Below are 21,138 nucleotides of genomic sequence, written 5' to 3' on the forward strand. Positions count from 1 at the left end.
GCTCATAAGCTAGTGGTGAAGAGGTTCCAAATTTGAATCTCTGTTTCTCCATTGATAAATCATAAAAGAAGAATACAAATGAGTTCCCAAATTAACCCAAAAAAAGAGAAGAAAACGAACTTTAACAACAACAACAACACACTACTGTGATCCTAACTGTAATTGTCGACAAAGAGCTGTTTCCCAATCCAAATATCCAGCAACCAAAGTCCGAACTGACTAACAAAATCTGATTCTCACCCAAATTTCCTCCACTTCCACACCTTCATATTGCTATCCTCCTATTTTGTTCCATCCGAATAACTCCGAAAAACAGCTAACAGCATACACCCCTAAAGAGCTTTTGCTTTCTTACCCCTGCCTATGCTTCTCAGAGAGCAAAGCAACACAACTCCTTGGGACGACCCAGCTTACATTGGCTTCCCTATACAATCTCTACCACTTATTTAGAAACACATTATCCGCATTCCCTCAACCCTCTTCTTTGCACAAAATGCATCAATGAGGTGAAAGACACATATAAGGCCTTCTTTTGATCGCATAATAAGTATTAACCTTCCTGTGAGCTAGTCCATGCCAAGACTTTTACTTCAGGTGGAACCCTTGCTTTCCAGATCTGCCCAAAAGGTTGGAAAGATGGGGAATCCTGCCTGTGACACAAAAGCCAAACACAAGACTTACATAAGGACTCCCTTGAAGTTTCTAGCCTCCACTTTCTTGCATCAACCCCATTTGGCAATACACACATTTTCTAATAACAGTAACATTGCAGAGGGCTCCTCCATCTCAATTTCATTCAGATTTCTTCTTATCTTGAAATCCCACTTATGTAGGATCATGTAGCAATCAACAGTTATCTTGGTATGTGGCGCTTCTTTATTTTATGAGAAAAACCAGTGGGTCACCCACCATAAAAATCTATTTAAAAAAATACACCTGCTAGATGCATGGTGTGCCTTAAATTCTCCATTTAAGTTAGGAGTTCAATTCTCACGGCCACCATGATGAAAATTTACGTAGCACAAGAAGCCATGCTGCTGCTTTGCTTAAAGGTATTTTTGATGACCTAAGAAACCTTTCAAAACTTCATGTTAAACCCATTTCCCAAATGAGGTGTCACCAATAGTCTCCACAAGAGCATAAACCATCCTTAAAGTGGTGGAATCGATTTGAATCCCTGACAACAATATCTCTTGCTTCAATCACCGAAATTAACTTAATAACTGTGTGACAGTCTCCACATACTCTAAGATTTTTCAGAATGTGGATAGTAGACCCTGGAGGTTTGGCAATCAATCCAAAAGCAATTGCCAGCCTTTCACTGTGTTGAGAAAGAAAGGCTGCTTTGTGTTCCTCTTCAACATCATGAAGCACATAATTTGTGTCCGGCTGGTAACCCATATCACTCAATCGGTTATTTAACTCTTCAAGTTTTGAATTTATAAGGTATGACATGGGATGTGAAAGGTCACCAGCCAAAAATGAGTAGGTCTTGTTCTTCACCTCAATCCAGCTATACCCAGGTTGCTTTTTCACGTTTCTCTCATCCATCAGTTTCCTCACTTTAGCTCTCTCTGGCCAGTTTCCAGCTGCGGCATAGATATTGGACAGCAGAACATATGCGGCAGAGTCTTGTGGCTGAAGCGCAATGAGCTTTTCTGCCGCAAGTTTTCCCAGCTCTATGTTGCGGTGAATACGGCAAGCACCCAAGAGAGCTCGCCACGCATTTGCACCAGCTTCGAATGGCATTCCGTTTATGATATCCATGGCCTTTTCAAGATTTCCTGCTCGGCTGTATAGATCAACCATACAAGAATAGTGCTCCATTGTTGGATCGATATGGTAATCTTGGACCATAATATTGAAGTATTTTTTACCTTCATCTACTAAGCCTGCATGAGTACAGGCAGAGATCATGATAATGAATGTTATACCGTCCATTTCCAAATTTTGTCTACGCATATCTTCAAATACTTCAAGAACCTTCTTCCCATTACCATGTTGAGCATAACCAGAGATCATTGAGTTCCATGAAACTAAGTCTCTCTCTCCTTGCCTCTTGAAAACTTCATTTGCACTGTCAATATTCCCCCTTTTTGCATACATGGTGACAAGAGCACTACTTAGACATAAAGTATTATTCAACCTTAGTTTAATTGAGCATGCATGAAACTGTTTCCCCTGCTCTACTGCTGCAGTAGGTGCAGCACAAGCATTAATGATACTAGACAAGGTAAACTCATTAGGTATGACCCCCTCCCTTGCCAACTGGAGGTAAATTTTAACAGCTCCCTCAGTATCTCCTATTTGAGCATATCCAGAAAGCATTGCTGACCATGCCACAATGTCCTTCTCATCAATTATATGAAAAACCTTTTCAGCTTCATGAACATTTTGCATCTTAACATAAGCATCTATGAGTGAGGTTCCTACTGAAGGTGACTTCTCGTAATTGGTTTTGATGACTTGTGCATGTACTTGGCCTATAGAAAAAGAAGGGCGGGCCATAAGGATGGCAGAATAAGTGAAATCATTTGGTTTAACACCTTCTCTACTCATTTGACAGAATAACTTCACTGCTTGTTCTGTTCCACCATTCTGCAAGTACCCACTGATCATGGCAGTCCAAGTTACCACACTTTGAAAACCTTGCATCATAGAGAACATTTTATAAGCATCATCCATTACACTGCATTTACTATAAGCCACCATAAGTGCTGTTTTAATATTGCGATCAAATGCCAACCCACTCTTCAGAACACGGCACTGAAGTTGTCTTGCAAAAACCAATTCTTTATAAGTAGCACATAACTTAATGATAGTAACAAATATCGGTTGTGTGAACTTAACGCCTGCAAGCCCCATCTGATTAAACATTTCAAAAGCTTCCAAATCGAGCCCATTTATCACATAACCCGCAATCAAACTATTCCAAGTAACTGCATCCCTATTCGGCATACAATCAAAAACAGCTTTAGCATCCTTAACTATCCCCGACTTTAGATACATGTTAATCAAAGAATTGCACACGAACGTAATTGACTCAAAGCCATTTTTTATCACCATGGAATGAACCTGACTTCCCTTCTCAACCATACCTTTAGCTGCCAAAACTCCAAGAACAGTCACAAATGTATGCGGGTTAGGCTTATTTCCTTCTAGTCGCATCTCTGAAAACAACTCCAATGCCTGGTCATTCAACCCATTTTTGGCATAACCTGCAATCAGGGAAGTCCATGACACTACAGTTCTGTCCCCCATCTCATCAAAGACTCTCCTTCCATCTCTAACACCTTCAGTCTTCATATACATATCAACAAGAGAGGTCCCAACACTAACATCCTCTGCACACCCAGATTTTACACATTGACAATGCAGTTCTCTACCCGCAACTTGATCAGCCAAGGACCCACAAACCTTAAGAACAGAAGACAGGATCGACCCATTAACTCGTAAACCAGACCGCCAAAGACCCACAAAGAGGTTAATCGCTTCATTGTTGAGGTCATTGCGAAAATACTCGAAAAGCAAGTGATTGTATTCCACGAGGTCTCTGTGGGGAGTTTTGTCGAGCAGGTGGTGAGCAATTACAGAGTTTCTTGATTCAGACACGAAGCTCTCCGTTTTTGGAGAGAAGGCAATCGCGTGGAGGTGGCAGAGAGGCTTGATATGATATGAAAGCTGGTATTGTTTGAGAGTTTGGTTTGTGTATGACTGTGCAAGGGTCCTCAAAGCGGGCTTTAGAGTCATGCTCTCTTCTTACTTGCATTTGCCGCGCATGGAGAAGAAAGAGAGAACGAAAGAGCGCGCGCCCGCAAACGATTTTAAGCTTCAAACCGCTGCTTATGCTATGGGCCTTTGGCCTTCTCTTGGGCATTTGGGAGAACTTGACAGCCCAAATACAAAGTTAGCCCATTAGAAAGCAACCCAAAATCAGAAAAATCCCTCATTTGAATACCACAAGATGTGGCAAGTAATGCATACAACCAACATCCAATGAAATTCGCATCGGAAAAAAAAAAAAAAAAAATCTAATGAGATTGATTAATTAATTGACATGACATGTATACCTCACCTGCCAAATTACGCGGTATTCAAATGTGGTGCAAAAATAAGGAAATATGAACCACCTTGGGTAGGATAGGAAGACCACATTTATAGACTGACTTATGTACCACCTCTTTGATAGAGTATAGAGGTGAGACCTATTGTATTGGTGAGCTTCATCTAGAGAGATGGTACACAATGTATTCTATAAATACGAGCTCTCTAACATGAGCCGATTAATAATCAATAAGATTTGATGCCATGATTAAGTAAATAAATGTGGTTAGGATTGATTGACCATCTTTTTACACAAACACTAGATGACACGGCATGAAGACTTCGGAGCCAAAATATAAAAGAATGACTTTTCAGACAAAGTTCGGATCACAAAATTATCGCTCCAATGACCAATCGTCTTAATTCTGTGTGTCCTTTTTGTTGGACAATCTATCGCATATTTGCCAACTTATACATCAAGCAAGAAAAAAAAAAACCTCAAGAAGTGACGTTTTCATTATATTTCTATTAAATAGTTATTTTGTTAGGTCAGTTGGAGGCCCCAAATTAAAGTAATGAACCATTTCTTTAATTCTTTGGTGTTCTGTCAATGAGGTCTAGTCCAGTGAAAAAAGGGTCTTGGCTTATAAATAAGAGGTCTTAGGTGAGAAATCCCCCTCCTCCTCTCCCTTTAGTTTAGACTATCACTTGTAATCGAAACAAAAATTCTTTGGTGTTTGACAAGTCACAGCTACTACCACACTCAAGATTATATTGTATTAAAGAAGTTAGTTGTGCAGCATTTTCAGCAATAAAGTGCCATGCACAGCCCATTCATTAAACTCGTCACAAATGAACCATTCTTTCGTGTTCTAGCAAAGGACGTTATGTATATGCCTTTTGATTTTCTAGATTTTTGGTTTTGACATTATTTTGCAAGATGCCTCTTGAACAAAATCTAGCATTATTCACAATTGAGGACATGCCAAAGTTTTGGTCATTAAAAGCAGTATTCTTACTGAGCCTCTGTTGGTCGTAGATTGTTGCCAAAAGCAGGTTTTAGCCACGAAGCTTTTAGGCATGCCTAAAAATCGTTCCCCAAACCAAAAGGGCTTTTTAGTGATACTTGTTATTGACGACTAACATGCAAGACTTTCAAAAGAAAAAAAATGAAAAGGACCATTTCAGCGATCCCTTTCTGATGGAAGGCCATTCATGTCCACCGTATCTACCATGGTGCTTGAAGTCTATAGCAGAAGACATTTGGCAGCTGATGGAAAAATTCTGATGCAGATAAGGAAGCATTAAAGTGAATCGTTGGGATAGAAAGCACTTATCTAATTATTTTGGCTTTTAATAAGATTCATGGATTTGGAATAGTTTGGCTTTTAATAAATTTCATGTATTTAGAATACTTAGAGTTCTCAATGTATCTAGATTAATGAGGTTTGTTAATTTGGGTTTTGGTTCAATATATGGGGTGAAAGATTAAGACTTTGAATACTTGTATGTATAGACTTGTCAAATTAGTAGTTGTTTTTGAGAAAAAGATTGTAGTTGTTAAATCAAAAGGAATATTACATGTGATAAGAACTAGCATGTAATGTTCCTTTCAAATCAGTAGTTGTTGAAAATTGAAATTAAAATTAAAGAGAGTGGTCTCTATCTTGTGCTCATAATTTGGGTATTCTTGGAATCAACAAGTTTGACTGTATCGTGTTTTTTGTGCCTAGTTCCGGGTATTCTTAAACTAAACGGGACTTGGTGGTTGGTAGTTTGTGTTTTCAACACTCTTGCTCGAGTGCCGTTGCATCAAATTCTCTCACATCTAAATTACTCACATTTGTCAAGAATCTAACATGGTGGCGGATCTTTTAGCAAAAAAGGGATATCATTACCATCATTCATGTATTTGGTTTAGTAATTTTTCTTTGAATGTAATGTCTAGACTACAAGGGGACTTGTATGGTATTAAGATCCCAACGGGATCTAACACTTGTAATGTTTTTTCAGTCTTCAAAAAATAAATTTCTTAAATTCATAATATTTTCCTTGTTTCCTTTCCAAGAGAAAAAGAGTAATTATGAAGGTTCTAAATTTATTCACAACTTTTTGTTCTTTTTAAACTAACAACATCTTAAAAGTGCATATAAAAAAAAAAAACAAAGTTCGAGACCTCTCATGTATGCAAAATATATATTTGAATTTACCTAACATGTGATTTGCAGATAGCTTGTGCCGGTTGTCCAAATCCAAAGAAGTTTGTCAATCAAACAAATTTTTCAATAATGTCGAAAACCCTTGCTCAAGTATGTACAGGACAACAATTGTTGATTAAGATACTCATTCTAATATTTTATATTATAATGTGAGCAAGGCTTGTGGAGGACTTTTTTTTTATATTATTCATACAAACTATAGTTTAAACAACTCTAGATTAATCTAATTTATGAAAAGAAAGATTTGAACTTTGGGGTAAAGAGGAAGGCTTATTACCTTGGGCAACTGGCCGAGCCAACATCAGCAACTTGTGCAGATCTTTATGATATCCTTCTCATGGAATTTCTTTGTTGTGCCTGCCAACAAGATCTTAAATGCAAAAGGACTTGATCTTGACTTCCATGAATAATAACAGAAAGCAATGTTATTAAAATCCAGTTTTCACAAGGGGAAGGTGAAACATACGGTGGATATGAATGGCACTGGTCATTGTGAGTGACCATATGGGCCAAACTTTCCCCACCTACCAAAAACCTAAAGCGTCTGCTTGATTACTTGTAGGTAATTATGACAATTATAGATCAATGAACTCCAACTACATGAAACATCAGCCGATTGGTGGAAAGTTCTTGAGTGGCTAAGATAATTAAACATTCTTAATCAATTGACTGTAAATGCATCAATAATTTCGTCCTCAATTTATTCACTGCATAGTCTGAGATGTGTAGCATTTTATACAAACGACCTCGATATTATTAACAGTGGAATCACTCAATTTATATTGTATTTTAGTTTGTCGAAAAATCACTCAATTTATATTGTATTTTAGTTTGTTAAATTCTCGACGTAGAACTTTACATTCTTCATCATAATTGAACCATCGATCATAATAAGTTGGTATACGGGCATATCCATCTTTCCCATTGCTATACAAACCTTGCGTGTACCAACTTTAGGGGACTCTTTTGGCCATAGAAGAAATCTTGGTTGTAAGGACAATAATAATAGATAAGTACACCTACTAACTATAGCTAGAAGCTAAAACACCATTTTGTGGCCATTTTTTATCTTCTGTTTTGTCACAAATTTCCCATTTGAACAAAACCTGAAAAAGAAAAAGAATTCGATCGATGTGAAAATATGGGCAAACCAAATGATAGTTGTTTAGAAAATGAGTAACATTTGAGCCCTGAACTATGACCCTAATCGAACTTGACCCTAATCGAACTTAACTCTCTGAACTAAAAAGTCAGCCAATTTAGCACTTGAACTCATTAAAACAGCCAATTTAATCATTGCCGTTAAGTTTTTTGAAATTTCATCCAATTTTCCGTTATTAATAAAGGTAAATTTGTACTTTTAAATACAATAATAGTCAAATACATAAAACTATAAAAAAAAAAATATAGCCATAATAATAAATACTAAATAATAAAATAACATCTTTAGCAAATGCTTTGGCGAGGGAGAGATAGAGAAGGGAAATTGCTTCCTTTTTTCCCTTTAGTATTTGGTGTCTGCGATTGCAAAACTGTTGGGGAGGTAGATGACGATGACCCAGATACATCTTTTGCAGATTCATGGTCTTCGTCTCCAACACTAGATTGGGCCGGTGGTTTTGTCATGCTGGAATCATCAACTCGCCGATCTTTGTAAAATCGGTATGGGAAGATATTGGACCAGAATGATTTTCACTTAGCATAGAAGCTGACTTTATACAAGAATACAAGAATTAAGCTATCCTATTTAGGTAAGAAATATACAGCTAATTAATAGAAATAACATTCCTACTCTACAATGTACAATCTATAAAGTGTAGGGAAATATATGACTCTCAACACTCCTCCTCCTGTTGATGAGTGGATGTCAAGAACTCCCAACTTGTGTATTATACTCGTGAAAGCATCTTGGCCCAAAGATTTGGTGAAAACATTAGCCAGCTGTTGAGAAGAAGTAACATGTTGTGTGACAATTGATTCATCTTGGACTTTGTCTTTGACAAAATGGCAGTCCATTTCAATGTGTCGAGTTCGCTCATGAAAGATAAGATTGGCTACTATATGTAGAGCTGCTTTGTTATCGCAATGCAGAATGGCCGGGTCAAGATGCAGCAAGAGTAGATCTCGTAGACGTAGCCAAGTCAGTTCACAACAAGTACCCGTCATAGCTCTATATTCAGCTTCCACAAATGAAAGCAAAACAATCTTCTATCGCTTGGTTCTCTAAGAAATTAGAGAGCTCCCAAGAAAAACACAATAACCAGTGGTGGATCTCCTAGTCATTGGACATCCTGCCCAGTCAGAATCACAATAGGCTTATAGCTTCAAACTATATTCTGAGCAGGAAAAAATAAACCTTGTCCTGGAGTATTTTTAAGGTATTTCAAGATACGTAGTGCCACTTCCATATGGGGCTGTCGAGGCTCATGCATAAATCGACTGAGAACATGCATCGCATATGTAATGTCAGTTCTCGTGACTGTTAAATAAATTAAACGACCCACCAACCTTCTATATTTAGCTGGGTCCTTAAGCAATTCACCTGTATCTGATAATTTGAGATTCTGTTCCATAGGAAAAGAAATAGGGTGAACACCAAGGTGGCCACATCTTTAAGAATATCAAGATTATATTTTCTCTGAGAAAGACTGATTCCTTTCTTAGAACGTGACACTTCAATACCCAAAAAGAACTTAAGGTCCTCAAGATCCTTGACGTAAAAAGGGGTATGAAGGAAATGTTTAAGGGAATTGATGGCAACCAAATTATTTTAGGTAATCAGTATATCATCAACATAAATCAAGAAAGCAATAAAAGACTTCCCTCGTTTGTAGGTGAATAAAGAATAGTCTGCTTTAGACTGAGTGAAACCGGCAGCTTGGATGGCTTCTGCAAACTAGGAGAACCACTGTCGGGAAGCCTATTTGAGACCATGCAAAGACTTGTTGAGGCGATATACTAGGTTCTTCCCCTGGCGCCGAAGACCTGGCGGCGGAGTCATTTAATAAATTTCTTCATAGAGATCACCATGAATAGAAGTGTACATATCTTCTTTTTAATCAATAAGCAAAATGGAGATTCAAACTTAAGATCAGTTTGAATATGTTGAAAAAGAAGGTACCAAATGCTAGGCTGACCACATTTTTATACCACATCACATTGTGTACTGGCTCTCTAATAGAGGTGGAGTCCACCAATACAATGAGGCCCACCTCTATTAGAGAAATGGTATACAATGTGCAAGAATTCTATAGTGAGGGCCTTATATATGGCCATGAGGTGAGGTCCTATCTCTTAATTGTTGGATCAAATTGATTAACTTGATCCAATAGTTAAGAGATAAGACCTCACAGAAAGGTTGCTAAAATATGAGAACTATGAGAGAATATTTGTTTGTGGGAGTTCTCTGTGTATTTTTCTCCTTGTAGGAGGTCATATTTATAATACAACGAAACCTGAATGGGCAAGTAAATAATAAATTCCTATTTCTATTTACAGTAGGAAATCATGAACTAAAGTAAATCAAATATAATTATAATAGGAATCCTTGGTGTGTAAGGAAAGAAAGTCAATGGTCCACAAGTCACGCCAACACTCCCCCCCACGTTGGTGCATAGATGTCGCCAATGCCCAACTGGTCCAGTGAATTGTGGAATGTTTTACTAGAAATTGCTTTTGTCAACATATCCGCCAATTGATCCTTAGACTTTACAAAAGGAAACTGAATCATTTTAGCTTCGAGCTTATGTTTGATATAGTGTCGATCTACCTCAACATGTTTGGTGCGATCATGTTGAACTGGATTCTATGCAATAGCTATTGCAGCCTTGTTGTCACAAAACAGACAAGTTCAGTAAGCAACCCTTTAACCAAATGAGTTCACAAATTCCTTTGGTCATACCTCTGAACTTGGCTTCTGCACTGGATAAGGCGACCACCTTCTGTTTCTTGCTTCTCCATGTAACCAAATTACCTCCCATGAATGTGAAGTAATTGGATGTGGATTTCCTATCTATTATATTTCCTGACCAATCTGCATATGTGTAACCATCAATATTCAGATGACCATGTTTTGAGAACATAAGTCCTTTTCCGGGTTCAGACTTCAAATATCTAAGTATTCGAATAACTGCATTCATGTGGTCTTCACTCGGAGAATGCATAAATTGACTGACAACGCTCACCGCATAAGCAATGTCTGGCCTAGTATGAGACAAGTAGATCAATTTTCCAACTAACCTTTGGTATCTTTCTTTGTTAGTTGGAACTTGATCCAGGTATTATCCAAGATGATGATTTTGAACAATTGGAGTGTCTACAGGTTTGCAATCTAGCATTCCTGTGTCTGTTAATAAGTCCAAGACATATTTTCTTTGAGAGAGAAATATGCCTCGTTGTGATCGGGCCACCTCAATCCTCAAGAAATATTTGAATCCACCTAGATTCTTCATATCAAATTCAGTAGCCAAATAATCTTGTATATGAGATATTTCATGTTTATCATTCTCAGTAATAATCATGTCGTCAACATAGATTATTAGAGCTGTTACCTTCCCTTTTTGACATTTCAAAAACAAAGTATGATCTGAGTTACTCTGTCTGAAACCATTGTTCTTCATTGTCATGGTGAACCGTCCAAACCATGCACGTGGTGACTGTTGCAGTCTATACAACGCCTTTCGTAATTTGCATACTGTTCCAGTATGAGTAGTATTATATTCAGGAGGAATGTCCATATACACCTCCTCCATGAGTTCTCTATGTAGGAAAGCATTCTTTACATCAAATTGGTGTAGTGGCCAGTCCAAATTAGCTGCGAGGGACAATAAGACTATGACTGTGTTCAATTTTGCAACTGGGGCAAAGGTTTCTTCATAATCTACGCCATAAGTCTATGTGTACCCTTTCGCCACAACTCTTGCCTTGTATCGCTCGATAGATCCATCATCGTTTTGTTTTATGATAAACACCCATCTACATCCGACAGTCTTTTTTCCTCGTGATAAAGTTTTCAGTGTCCAAGTTTGATTCTTTTCAAGAGATTTCATCTCTTCCTTTATAGCTTGAACCCACTTAGGATCTTTAAATGCTTTAGCAACCTTGATCGGGATATGAATAGCAGACAACTGATGCACAAATGCCTTAAGTGGTCCAGACAGCTTCTCAGTGGATACATGATTCACAATTGGATACTTTGAAGTCTTGCCAATATCAGGTGAATAACGATTTGGTGGCTTTCCACGATTCTGCCTGAAAGGTAAGTGGTATCCAATAGATTTATCCTATAAATTCACAAGTGTAGTAGGAATAGTTACCTCAAGGATATTCTCAGGAGATTAGTCTGTTGGTACTGTTGGGTTAGACGGGGGTCTTCATCTTGTTGTTCTGTATGGTCTGTAGGTGTAGGACTTGGATCAAAAATATCTTCACAGGGATCAGGTGGGTCAGGCGATTGATCACTATGAATGGGCGATTGATCGCTTTTCGGCAGAGAGTAATCTCGTGCTCCAGACTCGGGATGATCGATTATTTCTGTATAGAGGAGAATTTCTTCGTTTTCCAAGTTGCTCCAATTATGCTCTTCACTTCGTATCTTCCCTTGAAGCGTAGAATTGGATGATGGGTCATGGAAGAACAGCTCAAATTCCAGAAAGGTCACATCCAAAGTGACATAGGTACGTTGGGTAGAAGGGTGATAATAGCGGCAACCTTTCTGATGAGTGGCATATCCCACAAAAACACAACAAAGCACACAGGGATCAAGTTTGCTACGTTGATTATTGTGGAGATGAATGAAAGCCACACATCCAAAGATTCGGGGTGTAAGTACCAAAACAAAGGGTAGAGGTCTGTGTTGCGCAAGCACTTATAAGGGAGTTTTAAAGGTCATGACACCAGAAGGCATGCAGTTGATTAGGTGAACTGCGGTGACAATAGCATCATCAGATGGCGAGGAACATGAGAGCCAAACAGAAGTGCTCGGGCGGTTTCAAGAAGATGTCGATTCTTTCGTTCAGCAACACCATTTTGTTGCGGTGTTCAAGGACAAGTCGTCTCATGGATAATTCCATGTTGTTGGAAGTAAGTCTGAAAGTCATGATTGACAAATTCTCCACCATCGTCTGAGCAAAGAATCTAGATTTGAGCATTAAACTGAGTGTTCATCTGTTTGTGGAAGGACTGAAAACAGGAAAACACATCATTTTTATTCTTCAGCAAATAAAGCCATGCCATCCGTGTACAATTATCAATGAATGTGACAAACCACCGAACACCAGAAGGAGCAGTGATAGGTGAAGGTCCCCAGACATAAGAGTGGATTAACGTAAACAAAGTAGTACACTTGTTCGTACTCAACGGATAGGGCACACGGTGACTCTTGGTGAAAATACAAGTATCACATGTGAAGTCGGAGTCCTTGAAACCTGATAATAAATATGGTATAAAATGCTTCATATAACTAAAAGACGGATGTCCCAATCGACGGTGCCACAACCAGATTTGCTTTTGTTTGCTATCAAAGGGATGCGTCACACTGTTAGCCATGCCGGGACTGAAGTCATCTACATAATATAGCCCCCCTCTCTGAGTACCACGACCAAGAATTTCCTTAGTGTGAATATCTTGAAGCAAACAGAAACTCGGGTAAATGAGTACACAACAATTCAATTGTTCAGTAAACTGACTAACTGACAACAATTTATTAGATAAAGATGGAACAAATAAAGTATTAGACAGTGAGAGAGAGGATGAGAGTGCAACAGTGCCAGCCCTAATCACAGGATAAGTAACTCCATTGGCATTAGCGATACAAGTTCGTCGAGGTTGTGTAGTATTCAGAAAATCATCAGGATCAAACGTCATATGATCAGTTGCACCGGAATCAATTATCCAGCTCCTAGAATCAATCTTATCGGAAGTATGGAATCCATAACCAGTACCATTACTGGTCGTATCGCGTTGTGTTCGATCTTTAAGAGTAGCCTACCAGTCGGGGTAACCATGCAATTTAAAACAAGTCTCACGAGTGTGTCTCGGATCACCACAATATGCACAATCTCGTCCATGTGTCGAGGTCATTAGTCGGGAAGTCACAATCTGTGTAGTGGAAGATGCATAGGATACATGTTTAGTAGGAATTCGGATCAGGATATGAGCTTGAGTCGGGGCTGGAGTCGGAGTCGAAGTCAGGATCTGGGTCTTAATTTGAGACAAATCCGGGGTTGGGGTTATCATCGGAGTCGGGGTCAGGGTCGTCAAAATAGGATCCTGATTCAGGATCGGGTTTGGGGTCATCAAAATAGGATCCTGATTCAGGATCGGATTCGGGGTCAAAGTCTGAATTTGTAGGAGCTGAGCCATCTGGGCACTCAACTCGACTATGGTTGGTTGAGAATGAGAGAAGAAGTCAGTGGTTCTATCTCCATGAGAGTTGAAAAAAATCATCAACCCCCATATCGGCGGCAGGGGTTAGAAACTAGAGTCAGCAATTCCAAGATCGCCGCTCTGATACCATGCTAAAATATGAGAACTATGAGAGAATATTTGTTTGTGGGAATTTTCTGTGTATTCTTCTCCTTGTAGGAAGTCATATTTATAATACAACGAAACTTGAATGGGCAAGAAAATAATAAATTTCTATTTCTATTTACAGTAGGAAATCAGGAATTAAGGTAAATCAAATATAATTATAATAGGAATCCTTGGTGTGTAAGGAAAGAAAGTCAATGGTCCATAAGTCACGCCAACAAAGGTCATAGATAAAGCCCTAACTATAAAATGACTCTTGATATAAAAATATAGTAAAGCTAGCATTTTCATTATATAAAGTTTATAAACCAATAGTTGATATAACAAGTGTCATCTATATATTAGACGTCCGAGCGGGACAGTTGGGTTGGTATATGGTCCTACAACCAGTACTCAAGTCTTCAAGCTCCGGCCTCGTGAGTCTTTAATTAGTGATCTAACAAACAAAACAATAAAAAATGTTAGATAGGCGCGTATGTCATGGCGACGAGGACAAATCTAGCACCGAAGCTTTAATATTTGCAGAAGAGGGTAGGTTGGAGTATTGGATGTATCTTACTGTAACACCAGAACTGTTGCTAATCCCAATATGTGACCCACAATTTTCCTTTTTTATTGAGTTAGTAGTTTAGTAGATGATCCTCCCTTTCAATTTAGTAAGCAAAGTTCACCAAATAATGGGAAGTGTACGTATGTATGTAGCTATAATTGGAGGGGGCAAAAAAAAAAAAAAAAAACAAGAAAAAATAAAAGGTGATGTGGGATTTTTGGTGTTTGTTTTTAATTTTGTAGAAAAATAAAATAATTCAAGCAATTAACCCTCGGTTTAAATGAGTCTACCAAGCAAAACAACTGTCAACTACTTGAGTGCACTCTACCTCATAGTTGCCCCATATGTTGCGGTATATACTACAATGTGCCCAGACCATTGCCTCACTAGGCTTCAGCTGATCAGCTAGCTGAGAGCATATACACTTTTCCATTGTTCATCCTCTCTTTAGTTCTTTGTTCCTTTCCTTCCTTCTCTCTGATATTATTTAAGTTTTCTCCAATGGAGTTGGAAAGCATACTCCAGTTCATTCAGAACAAGAACATTTTGGTCACTGGTGCCACTGGCTTTCTAGCAAAGAGTACTACTCAAATTAAACCCTCTCTCTCTCTCTCTGGTGTTTTTTCTTTCTTTATTTTTTGTTGTTGTTGTTGTAGTAAGTGTCAGCTATGTATGTGCTTGAATGGATGCAGTTTTTGTGGAGAAGATACTGAGGGTTCAACCAAATGTGAAGAAGCTCTATCTTCTATTAAGATCTGCAGATACAAAATCAGCCACACAGCGTTTGCATAATGAGGTATATATGTAGGGATAAGTGTGAGCTTCAACATTTATATATCTTTTTTCCATATACCAAATAGGCAAGAGTGGCACAACATTTAGCCATTTATGCCCACCTTAAAACTACACGAAAAGAAGTAATTAAGGAATATGAATTTGAAGTGCAATGGAAATCAAGATTTTGTTATTCCAAGTTTGTTCACTTTTTGTTACTTGTAATTATAGATAATTGGGAAGGACCTTTTTAGAGTGTTGAGGGAAAAATGGGGAGCAGGTATGAACTCCATTGTCTCAGAAAAGCTGACACTGGTGCCTGGAGACATTTCTCGTGAAGACTTGGGCTTGAAAGATTCAAACTTGAGGGAAGAGATGTTGAGCCAGATAGATGTCATTGTGAACTTAGCTGCAAGTACCAACTTTGATGAAAGGTAGTAATTGATTGTTAAATCTCAGTTTTCTGAATTTGAAATAAAGAGCAACTACTCTTCTCCGAATGCGATTCGGTGCCCTTTAGACGAGTTCAATTTTTGTCTAAACGTGTGGTTTAGATTCACAGATTGAATAAATATCTGTATGGCAAGAAGAACATTGCGAAATATGTTATGGGAAATAATATATATCAGAAATAGACTAAAATAGAACATATATTCTGCAGATATGATGTTGCACTTGGTATCAACACTTTGGGAGCAAAGCATGTTTTGAACTTTGCTAAGCAATGTGTTAAATTAAAGGTGCTGGTCCACGTATCCACAGGTCATTATCTCTCTCTATATAAATCACTTTGATTTTATTTTATTCTTCCATGTTTTAGTCTTAATTTGTCTAATCACTGAACGTCCTGCTCACTTACCTTAATTATAGTATGTCCTTTCTGTAAATACGGGAACACAACAGGGTTTTTTTAAAAAAAATACAATGAAATTTATTGTAGATTTATTTCCATGTTGTGATTTCAGCTTATGTTTGTGGCGAGAAGGACGGGCTTTTATTGGAAAACCCCTACCACATGGGTGAGACGCTTAATGGGACCTCAGGACTTGACATCGACAATGAAATCAGGCAGGTCCAGGAAAAACACAGAGAGCTTCGAGCAGAGGGATTAACAGAAGAAGCAATCACTTCGGCCCTCAAAGATTTTGGCCTCAAAAGGTTGGTGAAAATTGTTACTTCTGTCTGTTAAAATTAGTTTAGCTGTTATTAGATTAGAGGGTTAAATATGGATAATTGGATCAATAATTCTAGAGCACTTAAATCCTCAAACCCTTTTTGACATGTTAGTAAACATTTCATTCGAAATTCAGCATAACTTAAAAAATTTTATGTTTCTTTTTTGTGTGTGGATAGTAGCTTTTATTTTTTGGTGCTTTTAGGTACGCCATCCTTAAATAATAGGCAAGACTGAAAGTTTTTGTACCTTACACGAAGATGTTCTTATCAATACTTTTTGCAATACCTCATGATCATGGTGTTACTTGTTCTTATAGCTGACTAGTCTTTGTCCAACGTGAACGTGATCATGTTCTTGATTCAATAGGTCGGCTTGAGTTGGTTCGATTTTATTTATTTAAATTTGAAGGTCGAAGATTAGAATGCGTAGGGTCTTGATTTAATTTTTTGGGAAATGACCTTGAACGTTTTTCCAACCAATTGGACGTGATGAGAGAATATCTTATCATCTAATTGGTTTTGAATTTTGTTAGATGTGGATGCCAACATATTCGACTAACTGATATGATAATTTTTTATTTGCACATCAGATGGCGTTGTTTTAATTTATTTTGTTTTATTTTAGTCAAATTTTAGAGGGGTAGGAGGACGTGCCATTATGGTTTGAACCTGATACCACTAATCTCCAGATAAAGTGCAACGAGGTTTGTTGGACTTTAACCAGAAATTGCATCTACAGAAATTTGATTGAGACATAAACCAAACAGAACACATGAACTTAGGACACATTAAAACTTCAACCTAATCAAACAAACACAAACCAACCAAGTAAATTGTCCTGGCCGATCTGAAAACATTTGTGACAGAGTTTGGTGCTTCACTTTTCAACAGAGGTGACACATATTTCTTTCTGTATTTTTTTCTTTTGTCTATGCTAAACATATGACAAACATTTAAAGCTCACCATGAATTTAAGTTTCTCCATTGAAAATTCCAGAAGAAACAATTAAGACAAAAACGATAATTTGCAAAGACAGAATCAATCTTTATCTACTCAAAAACCTAATTAAAACCATAACATTTACGTAGGGATCGATCGTTAAACAGGCATAACTCAATATTATCTTGTAATTATAAAGGATGGTACATAGTATATAAATTAAGGACTTATAAAAGTATATGCACGAAGTGTGTACATACGTTTGTTTTTTCGCTAACGTACAGTTCGTATTTGTGTGTATTTTCAATTGTATCAGAAAAAGTACAAGTAGTTTTGAAAACAAGCGTATCCGTAGAATATGCTTTTCGTATTATATAAACTAAATCCTAAAACAAAGTAATGAAGACTTATGATCTTCATGTTTACGGTTAGCTCTCCATTGCCAGCAGTAAAATATTGTCATACCAGAAAATTGTTTATTATATTGCAAATTATATTATTGCGCATATACACAGCTGGATTTCCCCTCAACTACTATAACTATAATAGGGATAAACCTACTCAAATAAACATAGTAAGTGTAGTTTTCATAAGTCTGTTTTTCTTAATAAATGATAGGACCCTTACCTTATAGCACATTTAGTGCTTTGCCTCCGAGGGATGAAGAGCGTACCCACAAGGGCTATGACCAAAAAGTTAAGAGAATTTATTTATAAAACTATAAGAAAAAATTACAGGAGTTTGTAGGTCCAGTTATTAAGAATATTTACTTATGTATATGAGATTCCAGGTTCGATTCTCCTTTTTCTGAACATTGCATGTATCAAAAAAATATATATTCTAAGAAAAAACTAACTTTTCCTTATAAAAAATAAAAAGAGATCGAGAATTATATGCCTCCCGATAATGACACCAAAAAATATGTGCCCACCGCAAGTGTATCTAGGACTCTGTAAATGGATTGCGTACTTTATGTGTCAACAGTGAAACCCATAAAAAAAGAGAAAGAGGAAGCTGTGCACAAAAATAAGTCCAAAAACTGATACATCAATTGCCCCACATGAAGGCAACTGATGAGGGGCAACTATTTAATGAATAATCTGGGGGTATCTGTTTTGGGAGCCCCTCATTAATTGGGCGTTACACCTCTCACCGCTTATGATGTACCCTCTCATAAACTCATGATTTTTAATTTATTTTTTTTCTTTACCCTATGGATGGAAACTATCAATCAAGATATCTAGTATTCTCTTTTCAATGTTGAAAGAGGTTTCAATCTCGAATCCCTTCCTCGGAAGTTGATGTGACAAATTCTAAATCCTATTGTTTTCTAAATTAATTTGTTAGAGCTAATACATATGGATGGCCAAACACGTACGTGTTTACGAAGGCAATGGGCGAGATGCTTCTAGGAGACCTAAAAGAAAATCTACCTCTGGTCATTGTACGGCCAACCATCATCACCAGCACTTACAAAGAACCTTTTCCTGGTTGGGTTGAAGGAATCAGGTGCGTTAATTGAAAAATTCCTCCTCATTAGTATTAATTAATTAGTTCCTTATCATCCGTAATGATGAGAGTCATTTTAATTTTATTTCAATAAATTGAACTTTTGATTTGCAGTGGTAAAATTAAGTTCATTTCAAAGATCAATATTTCATTTCAGAGGTCAATAAAATGAACTCTGAAATGAAATTCATTTCAATAAGCTAACTCTATATCCTCTCTCTTACTGACACATGGACAACATTAGTTTTTAATTTATCAGCTATTGAATTGCACCACTACAAGTGAAACTACAGTTCAGTTCAATAGTTGTCAAAAAAATTCAATGAATTGAACTATTGAACTGAACTCAAATGAACTGTTGCGGATGCTCTCATCTGTTAATTTTTGTACCACATGCAGAACCATCGATAGCCTTGCAGTTGGTTATGGCAAAGGAAAATTAACATTCTTTCTCTGCGACATTAATGCAATTGCTGATGTGGTGAGTTAACCAAACAGTTCTTCAATTTATTATTGTTATTATTATTATTCATACCCTTTTATCTAGTATGCATTTGGTAAGCATCATGTTCGTATAAAAATGGAAACATAAATACTTGCTTCTTAAGTTTTTTTTCATCCACGCAGAAAGAAGGCAACTAATTAGTGAATGCATTTCTTTCATTAATTTCTGAAGTATTTTTTTTTAAAGAAAAAGAGTTATTTGATGCAGATACCTGCTGACATGGTGGTGAATGCAATAATTGCGGCAATGGCTGCTCATGCAAATCAACCTGGTGAAGTAATTTATCAAGTGGGGTCCTCTATGAGAAATCCTGTAAAATACTCTAATTTTCAGGATTATGGATTCCGTTTCTTCACCAAGAAGCCATGGATTAATAAAGATGGAACTCCAGTGAAAGTTGGCAAGGTCGCAGTTATGGGAAGCATGACTACCTTTCACCGATACATGACTATCCGTTACTTACTATTACTAAAGGTAATGTTTTTTTTTTCTTTCTAGATTTTGCTTCACAACTTAGACAGCCATGCATCGCCAATATGTTTATAATATAGAATTGGTTTAGCCAGCCCAAACATACACTAATAATTTTTCAATTATAGCCTGTGTGCCACTTTGGCCGTAACCTGACATGACATGCTGACTTAGTATGAATTATTAGTTCATATAGATTAAAATCCGAGTATAAAGTTCACCATTTAGAGTTTAGGGTTTAGATATAAATAAATATGCACATGCTATAATATTATCTTTTACTATATAACTCTAAAATTTTATGTATTCTATCTTGATATTGTCTTTTTTGTCAATTTCTTTTTCCCACGATAGGGATTGGAGGTGGTTAATACAGCATTTTGCGAGTACTTCAAGGACACGTATGTGGATCTCAATCGAAAGATCAAATTTGTGATGAGATTGGTGGAACTTTATAGACCATACTTGTTTTTCAAAGGAGTGTATGTACATATGATTCCTTTATCTTGTCCTTCATGTCATTTTACCAAGCTGGAAAATATAATTTTGATTTATAACTATGACCTAATTTCTTGCATGCAGCTTCGATGATATGAACACAGAGAAGTTGCAAATGGCAGTGCGAGAAAACACCACAGAGGCAGAAATGTTTTACTTTGATCCCAAGTGCGTAAATTGGGACGATTACTTCATGAATATCCATCTTCCTGGGGTTGTCAAATACGTTTTCAAATGATTACCAAAATTGGGTTGTCGAATATATACATATATATATAGTTTGAAATATGGGTGGAATTGAAGCGCTCTAGCCATTGTATTTACTCAAGGCAGTATACAATGGCTCCCTAGATGCATTATAAATTTCAAACAAGTTTATGAATGTAATTTGTTTTCATGAATATGAATATGATGATGAACAATTGTTTGTCACCAAATGTAATTTGTTATAATATGAAAGTGTCAACTACTTTAATTAGTTGTTAAATAAAGTTTGTCTTTTTAACCAGATATTTATCTTCTCTTTTTTTAACAGTATGAGGAAATTTTATAATGAATAAAAAATCGGATATTCAAATGTGGAGTAAAACGAAGAGTTGTAGGAAACTTAAGAACGATTTTAATATGAAATTTAACATAACAATGTTCTCAATTTTAGTCAACATTGATTTTACATCAAAGATCATTTTCATGAGTGATATGGTTACATAGGAACCAGCGCAAAACCTTTTTTTTGTTTTTTGTTTTTTTGTTTTTGTGATTCAATGGAATTTTGTTCAAATAAATTGAAAAGGATTACAAAAGGTAGAGAACCACAAGCTAAGGTAAAACTGAACACTAGCAAAACAAACGAATAAAGGGTCAAACAGTAAAGTACATAACAGACAAAGTGAAGGCCCAAAAACAAAAGCCATGATTGAAA

General features: G+C 36.9%; 2 protein-coding genes across 2 annotated transcripts; one reads left to right on the forward strand and one right to left on the reverse strand.

Moving 5' to 3' along the window:
- Window positions 1–24: 24 nt before the first annotated feature.
- On the reverse strand, window positions 25–3,901 carry LOC110763304 (Tetratricopeptide repeat (TPR)-like superfamily protein). Its single transcript, XM_021966059.2, has one exon. It carries the CDS (start codon window positions 3,748–3,750, stop codon window positions 1,117–1,119), a length of 2,634 nt encoding a protein of 877 aa, XP_021821751.2. The 5' UTR covers window positions 3,751–3,901; the 3' UTR covers window positions 25–1,116.
- Window positions 3,902–14,690: 10,789 nt separating this feature from the next.
- On the forward strand, window positions 14,691–20,724 carry CER4 (Jojoba acyl CoA reductase-related male sterility protein). The gene is made up of 10 exons (XM_088253987.1): window positions 14,691–14,923; window positions 15,036–15,139; window positions 15,349–15,551; window positions 15,779–15,879; window positions 16,083–16,275; window positions 18,581–18,742; window positions 19,142–19,223; window positions 19,455–19,721; window positions 20,073–20,200; window positions 20,301–20,724. The coding sequence occupies exons 1-10, from the start codon at window positions 14,845–14,847 to the stop codon at window positions 20,452–20,454; spliced, it is 1,473 nt and encodes a 490-aa protein (XP_088110113.1). The 5' UTR covers window positions 14,691–14,844; the 3' UTR covers window positions 20,455–20,724.
- Window positions 20,725–21,138: the final 414 nt, after the last annotated feature.

The sequence above is a fragment of the Prunus avium genome, chromosome 6 (genome assembly GCF_965620075.1).
Source record: "Prunus avium chromosome 6, drPruAviu1.hap1.1, whole genome shotgun sequence".
NCBI lineage: Eukaryota > Viridiplantae > Streptophyta > Magnoliopsida > Rosales > Rosaceae > Prunus > Prunus avium.

Coding starts and splice junctions, on each gene's coding strand:
- LOC110763304 (XM_021966059.2), bottom strand. CDS start 3,750: ATGACTCTAAAGCCCGCTTTGAGGACCCTTGCACAGTCATACACAAAC.
- CER4 (XM_088253987.1), top strand. CDS start 14,845: ATGGAGTTGGAAAGCATACTCCAGTTCATTCAGAACAAGAACATTTTG. Junction 14,924..15,035: donor CACTGGCTTTCTAGCAAAGA/GTACTACTCAAA, acceptor GAATGGATGCAG/TTTTTGTGGAGAAGATACTG. Junction 19,224..19,454: donor TTAATGCAATTGCTGATGTG/GTGAGTTAACCA, acceptor TATTTGATGCAG/ATACCTGCTGACATGGTGGT.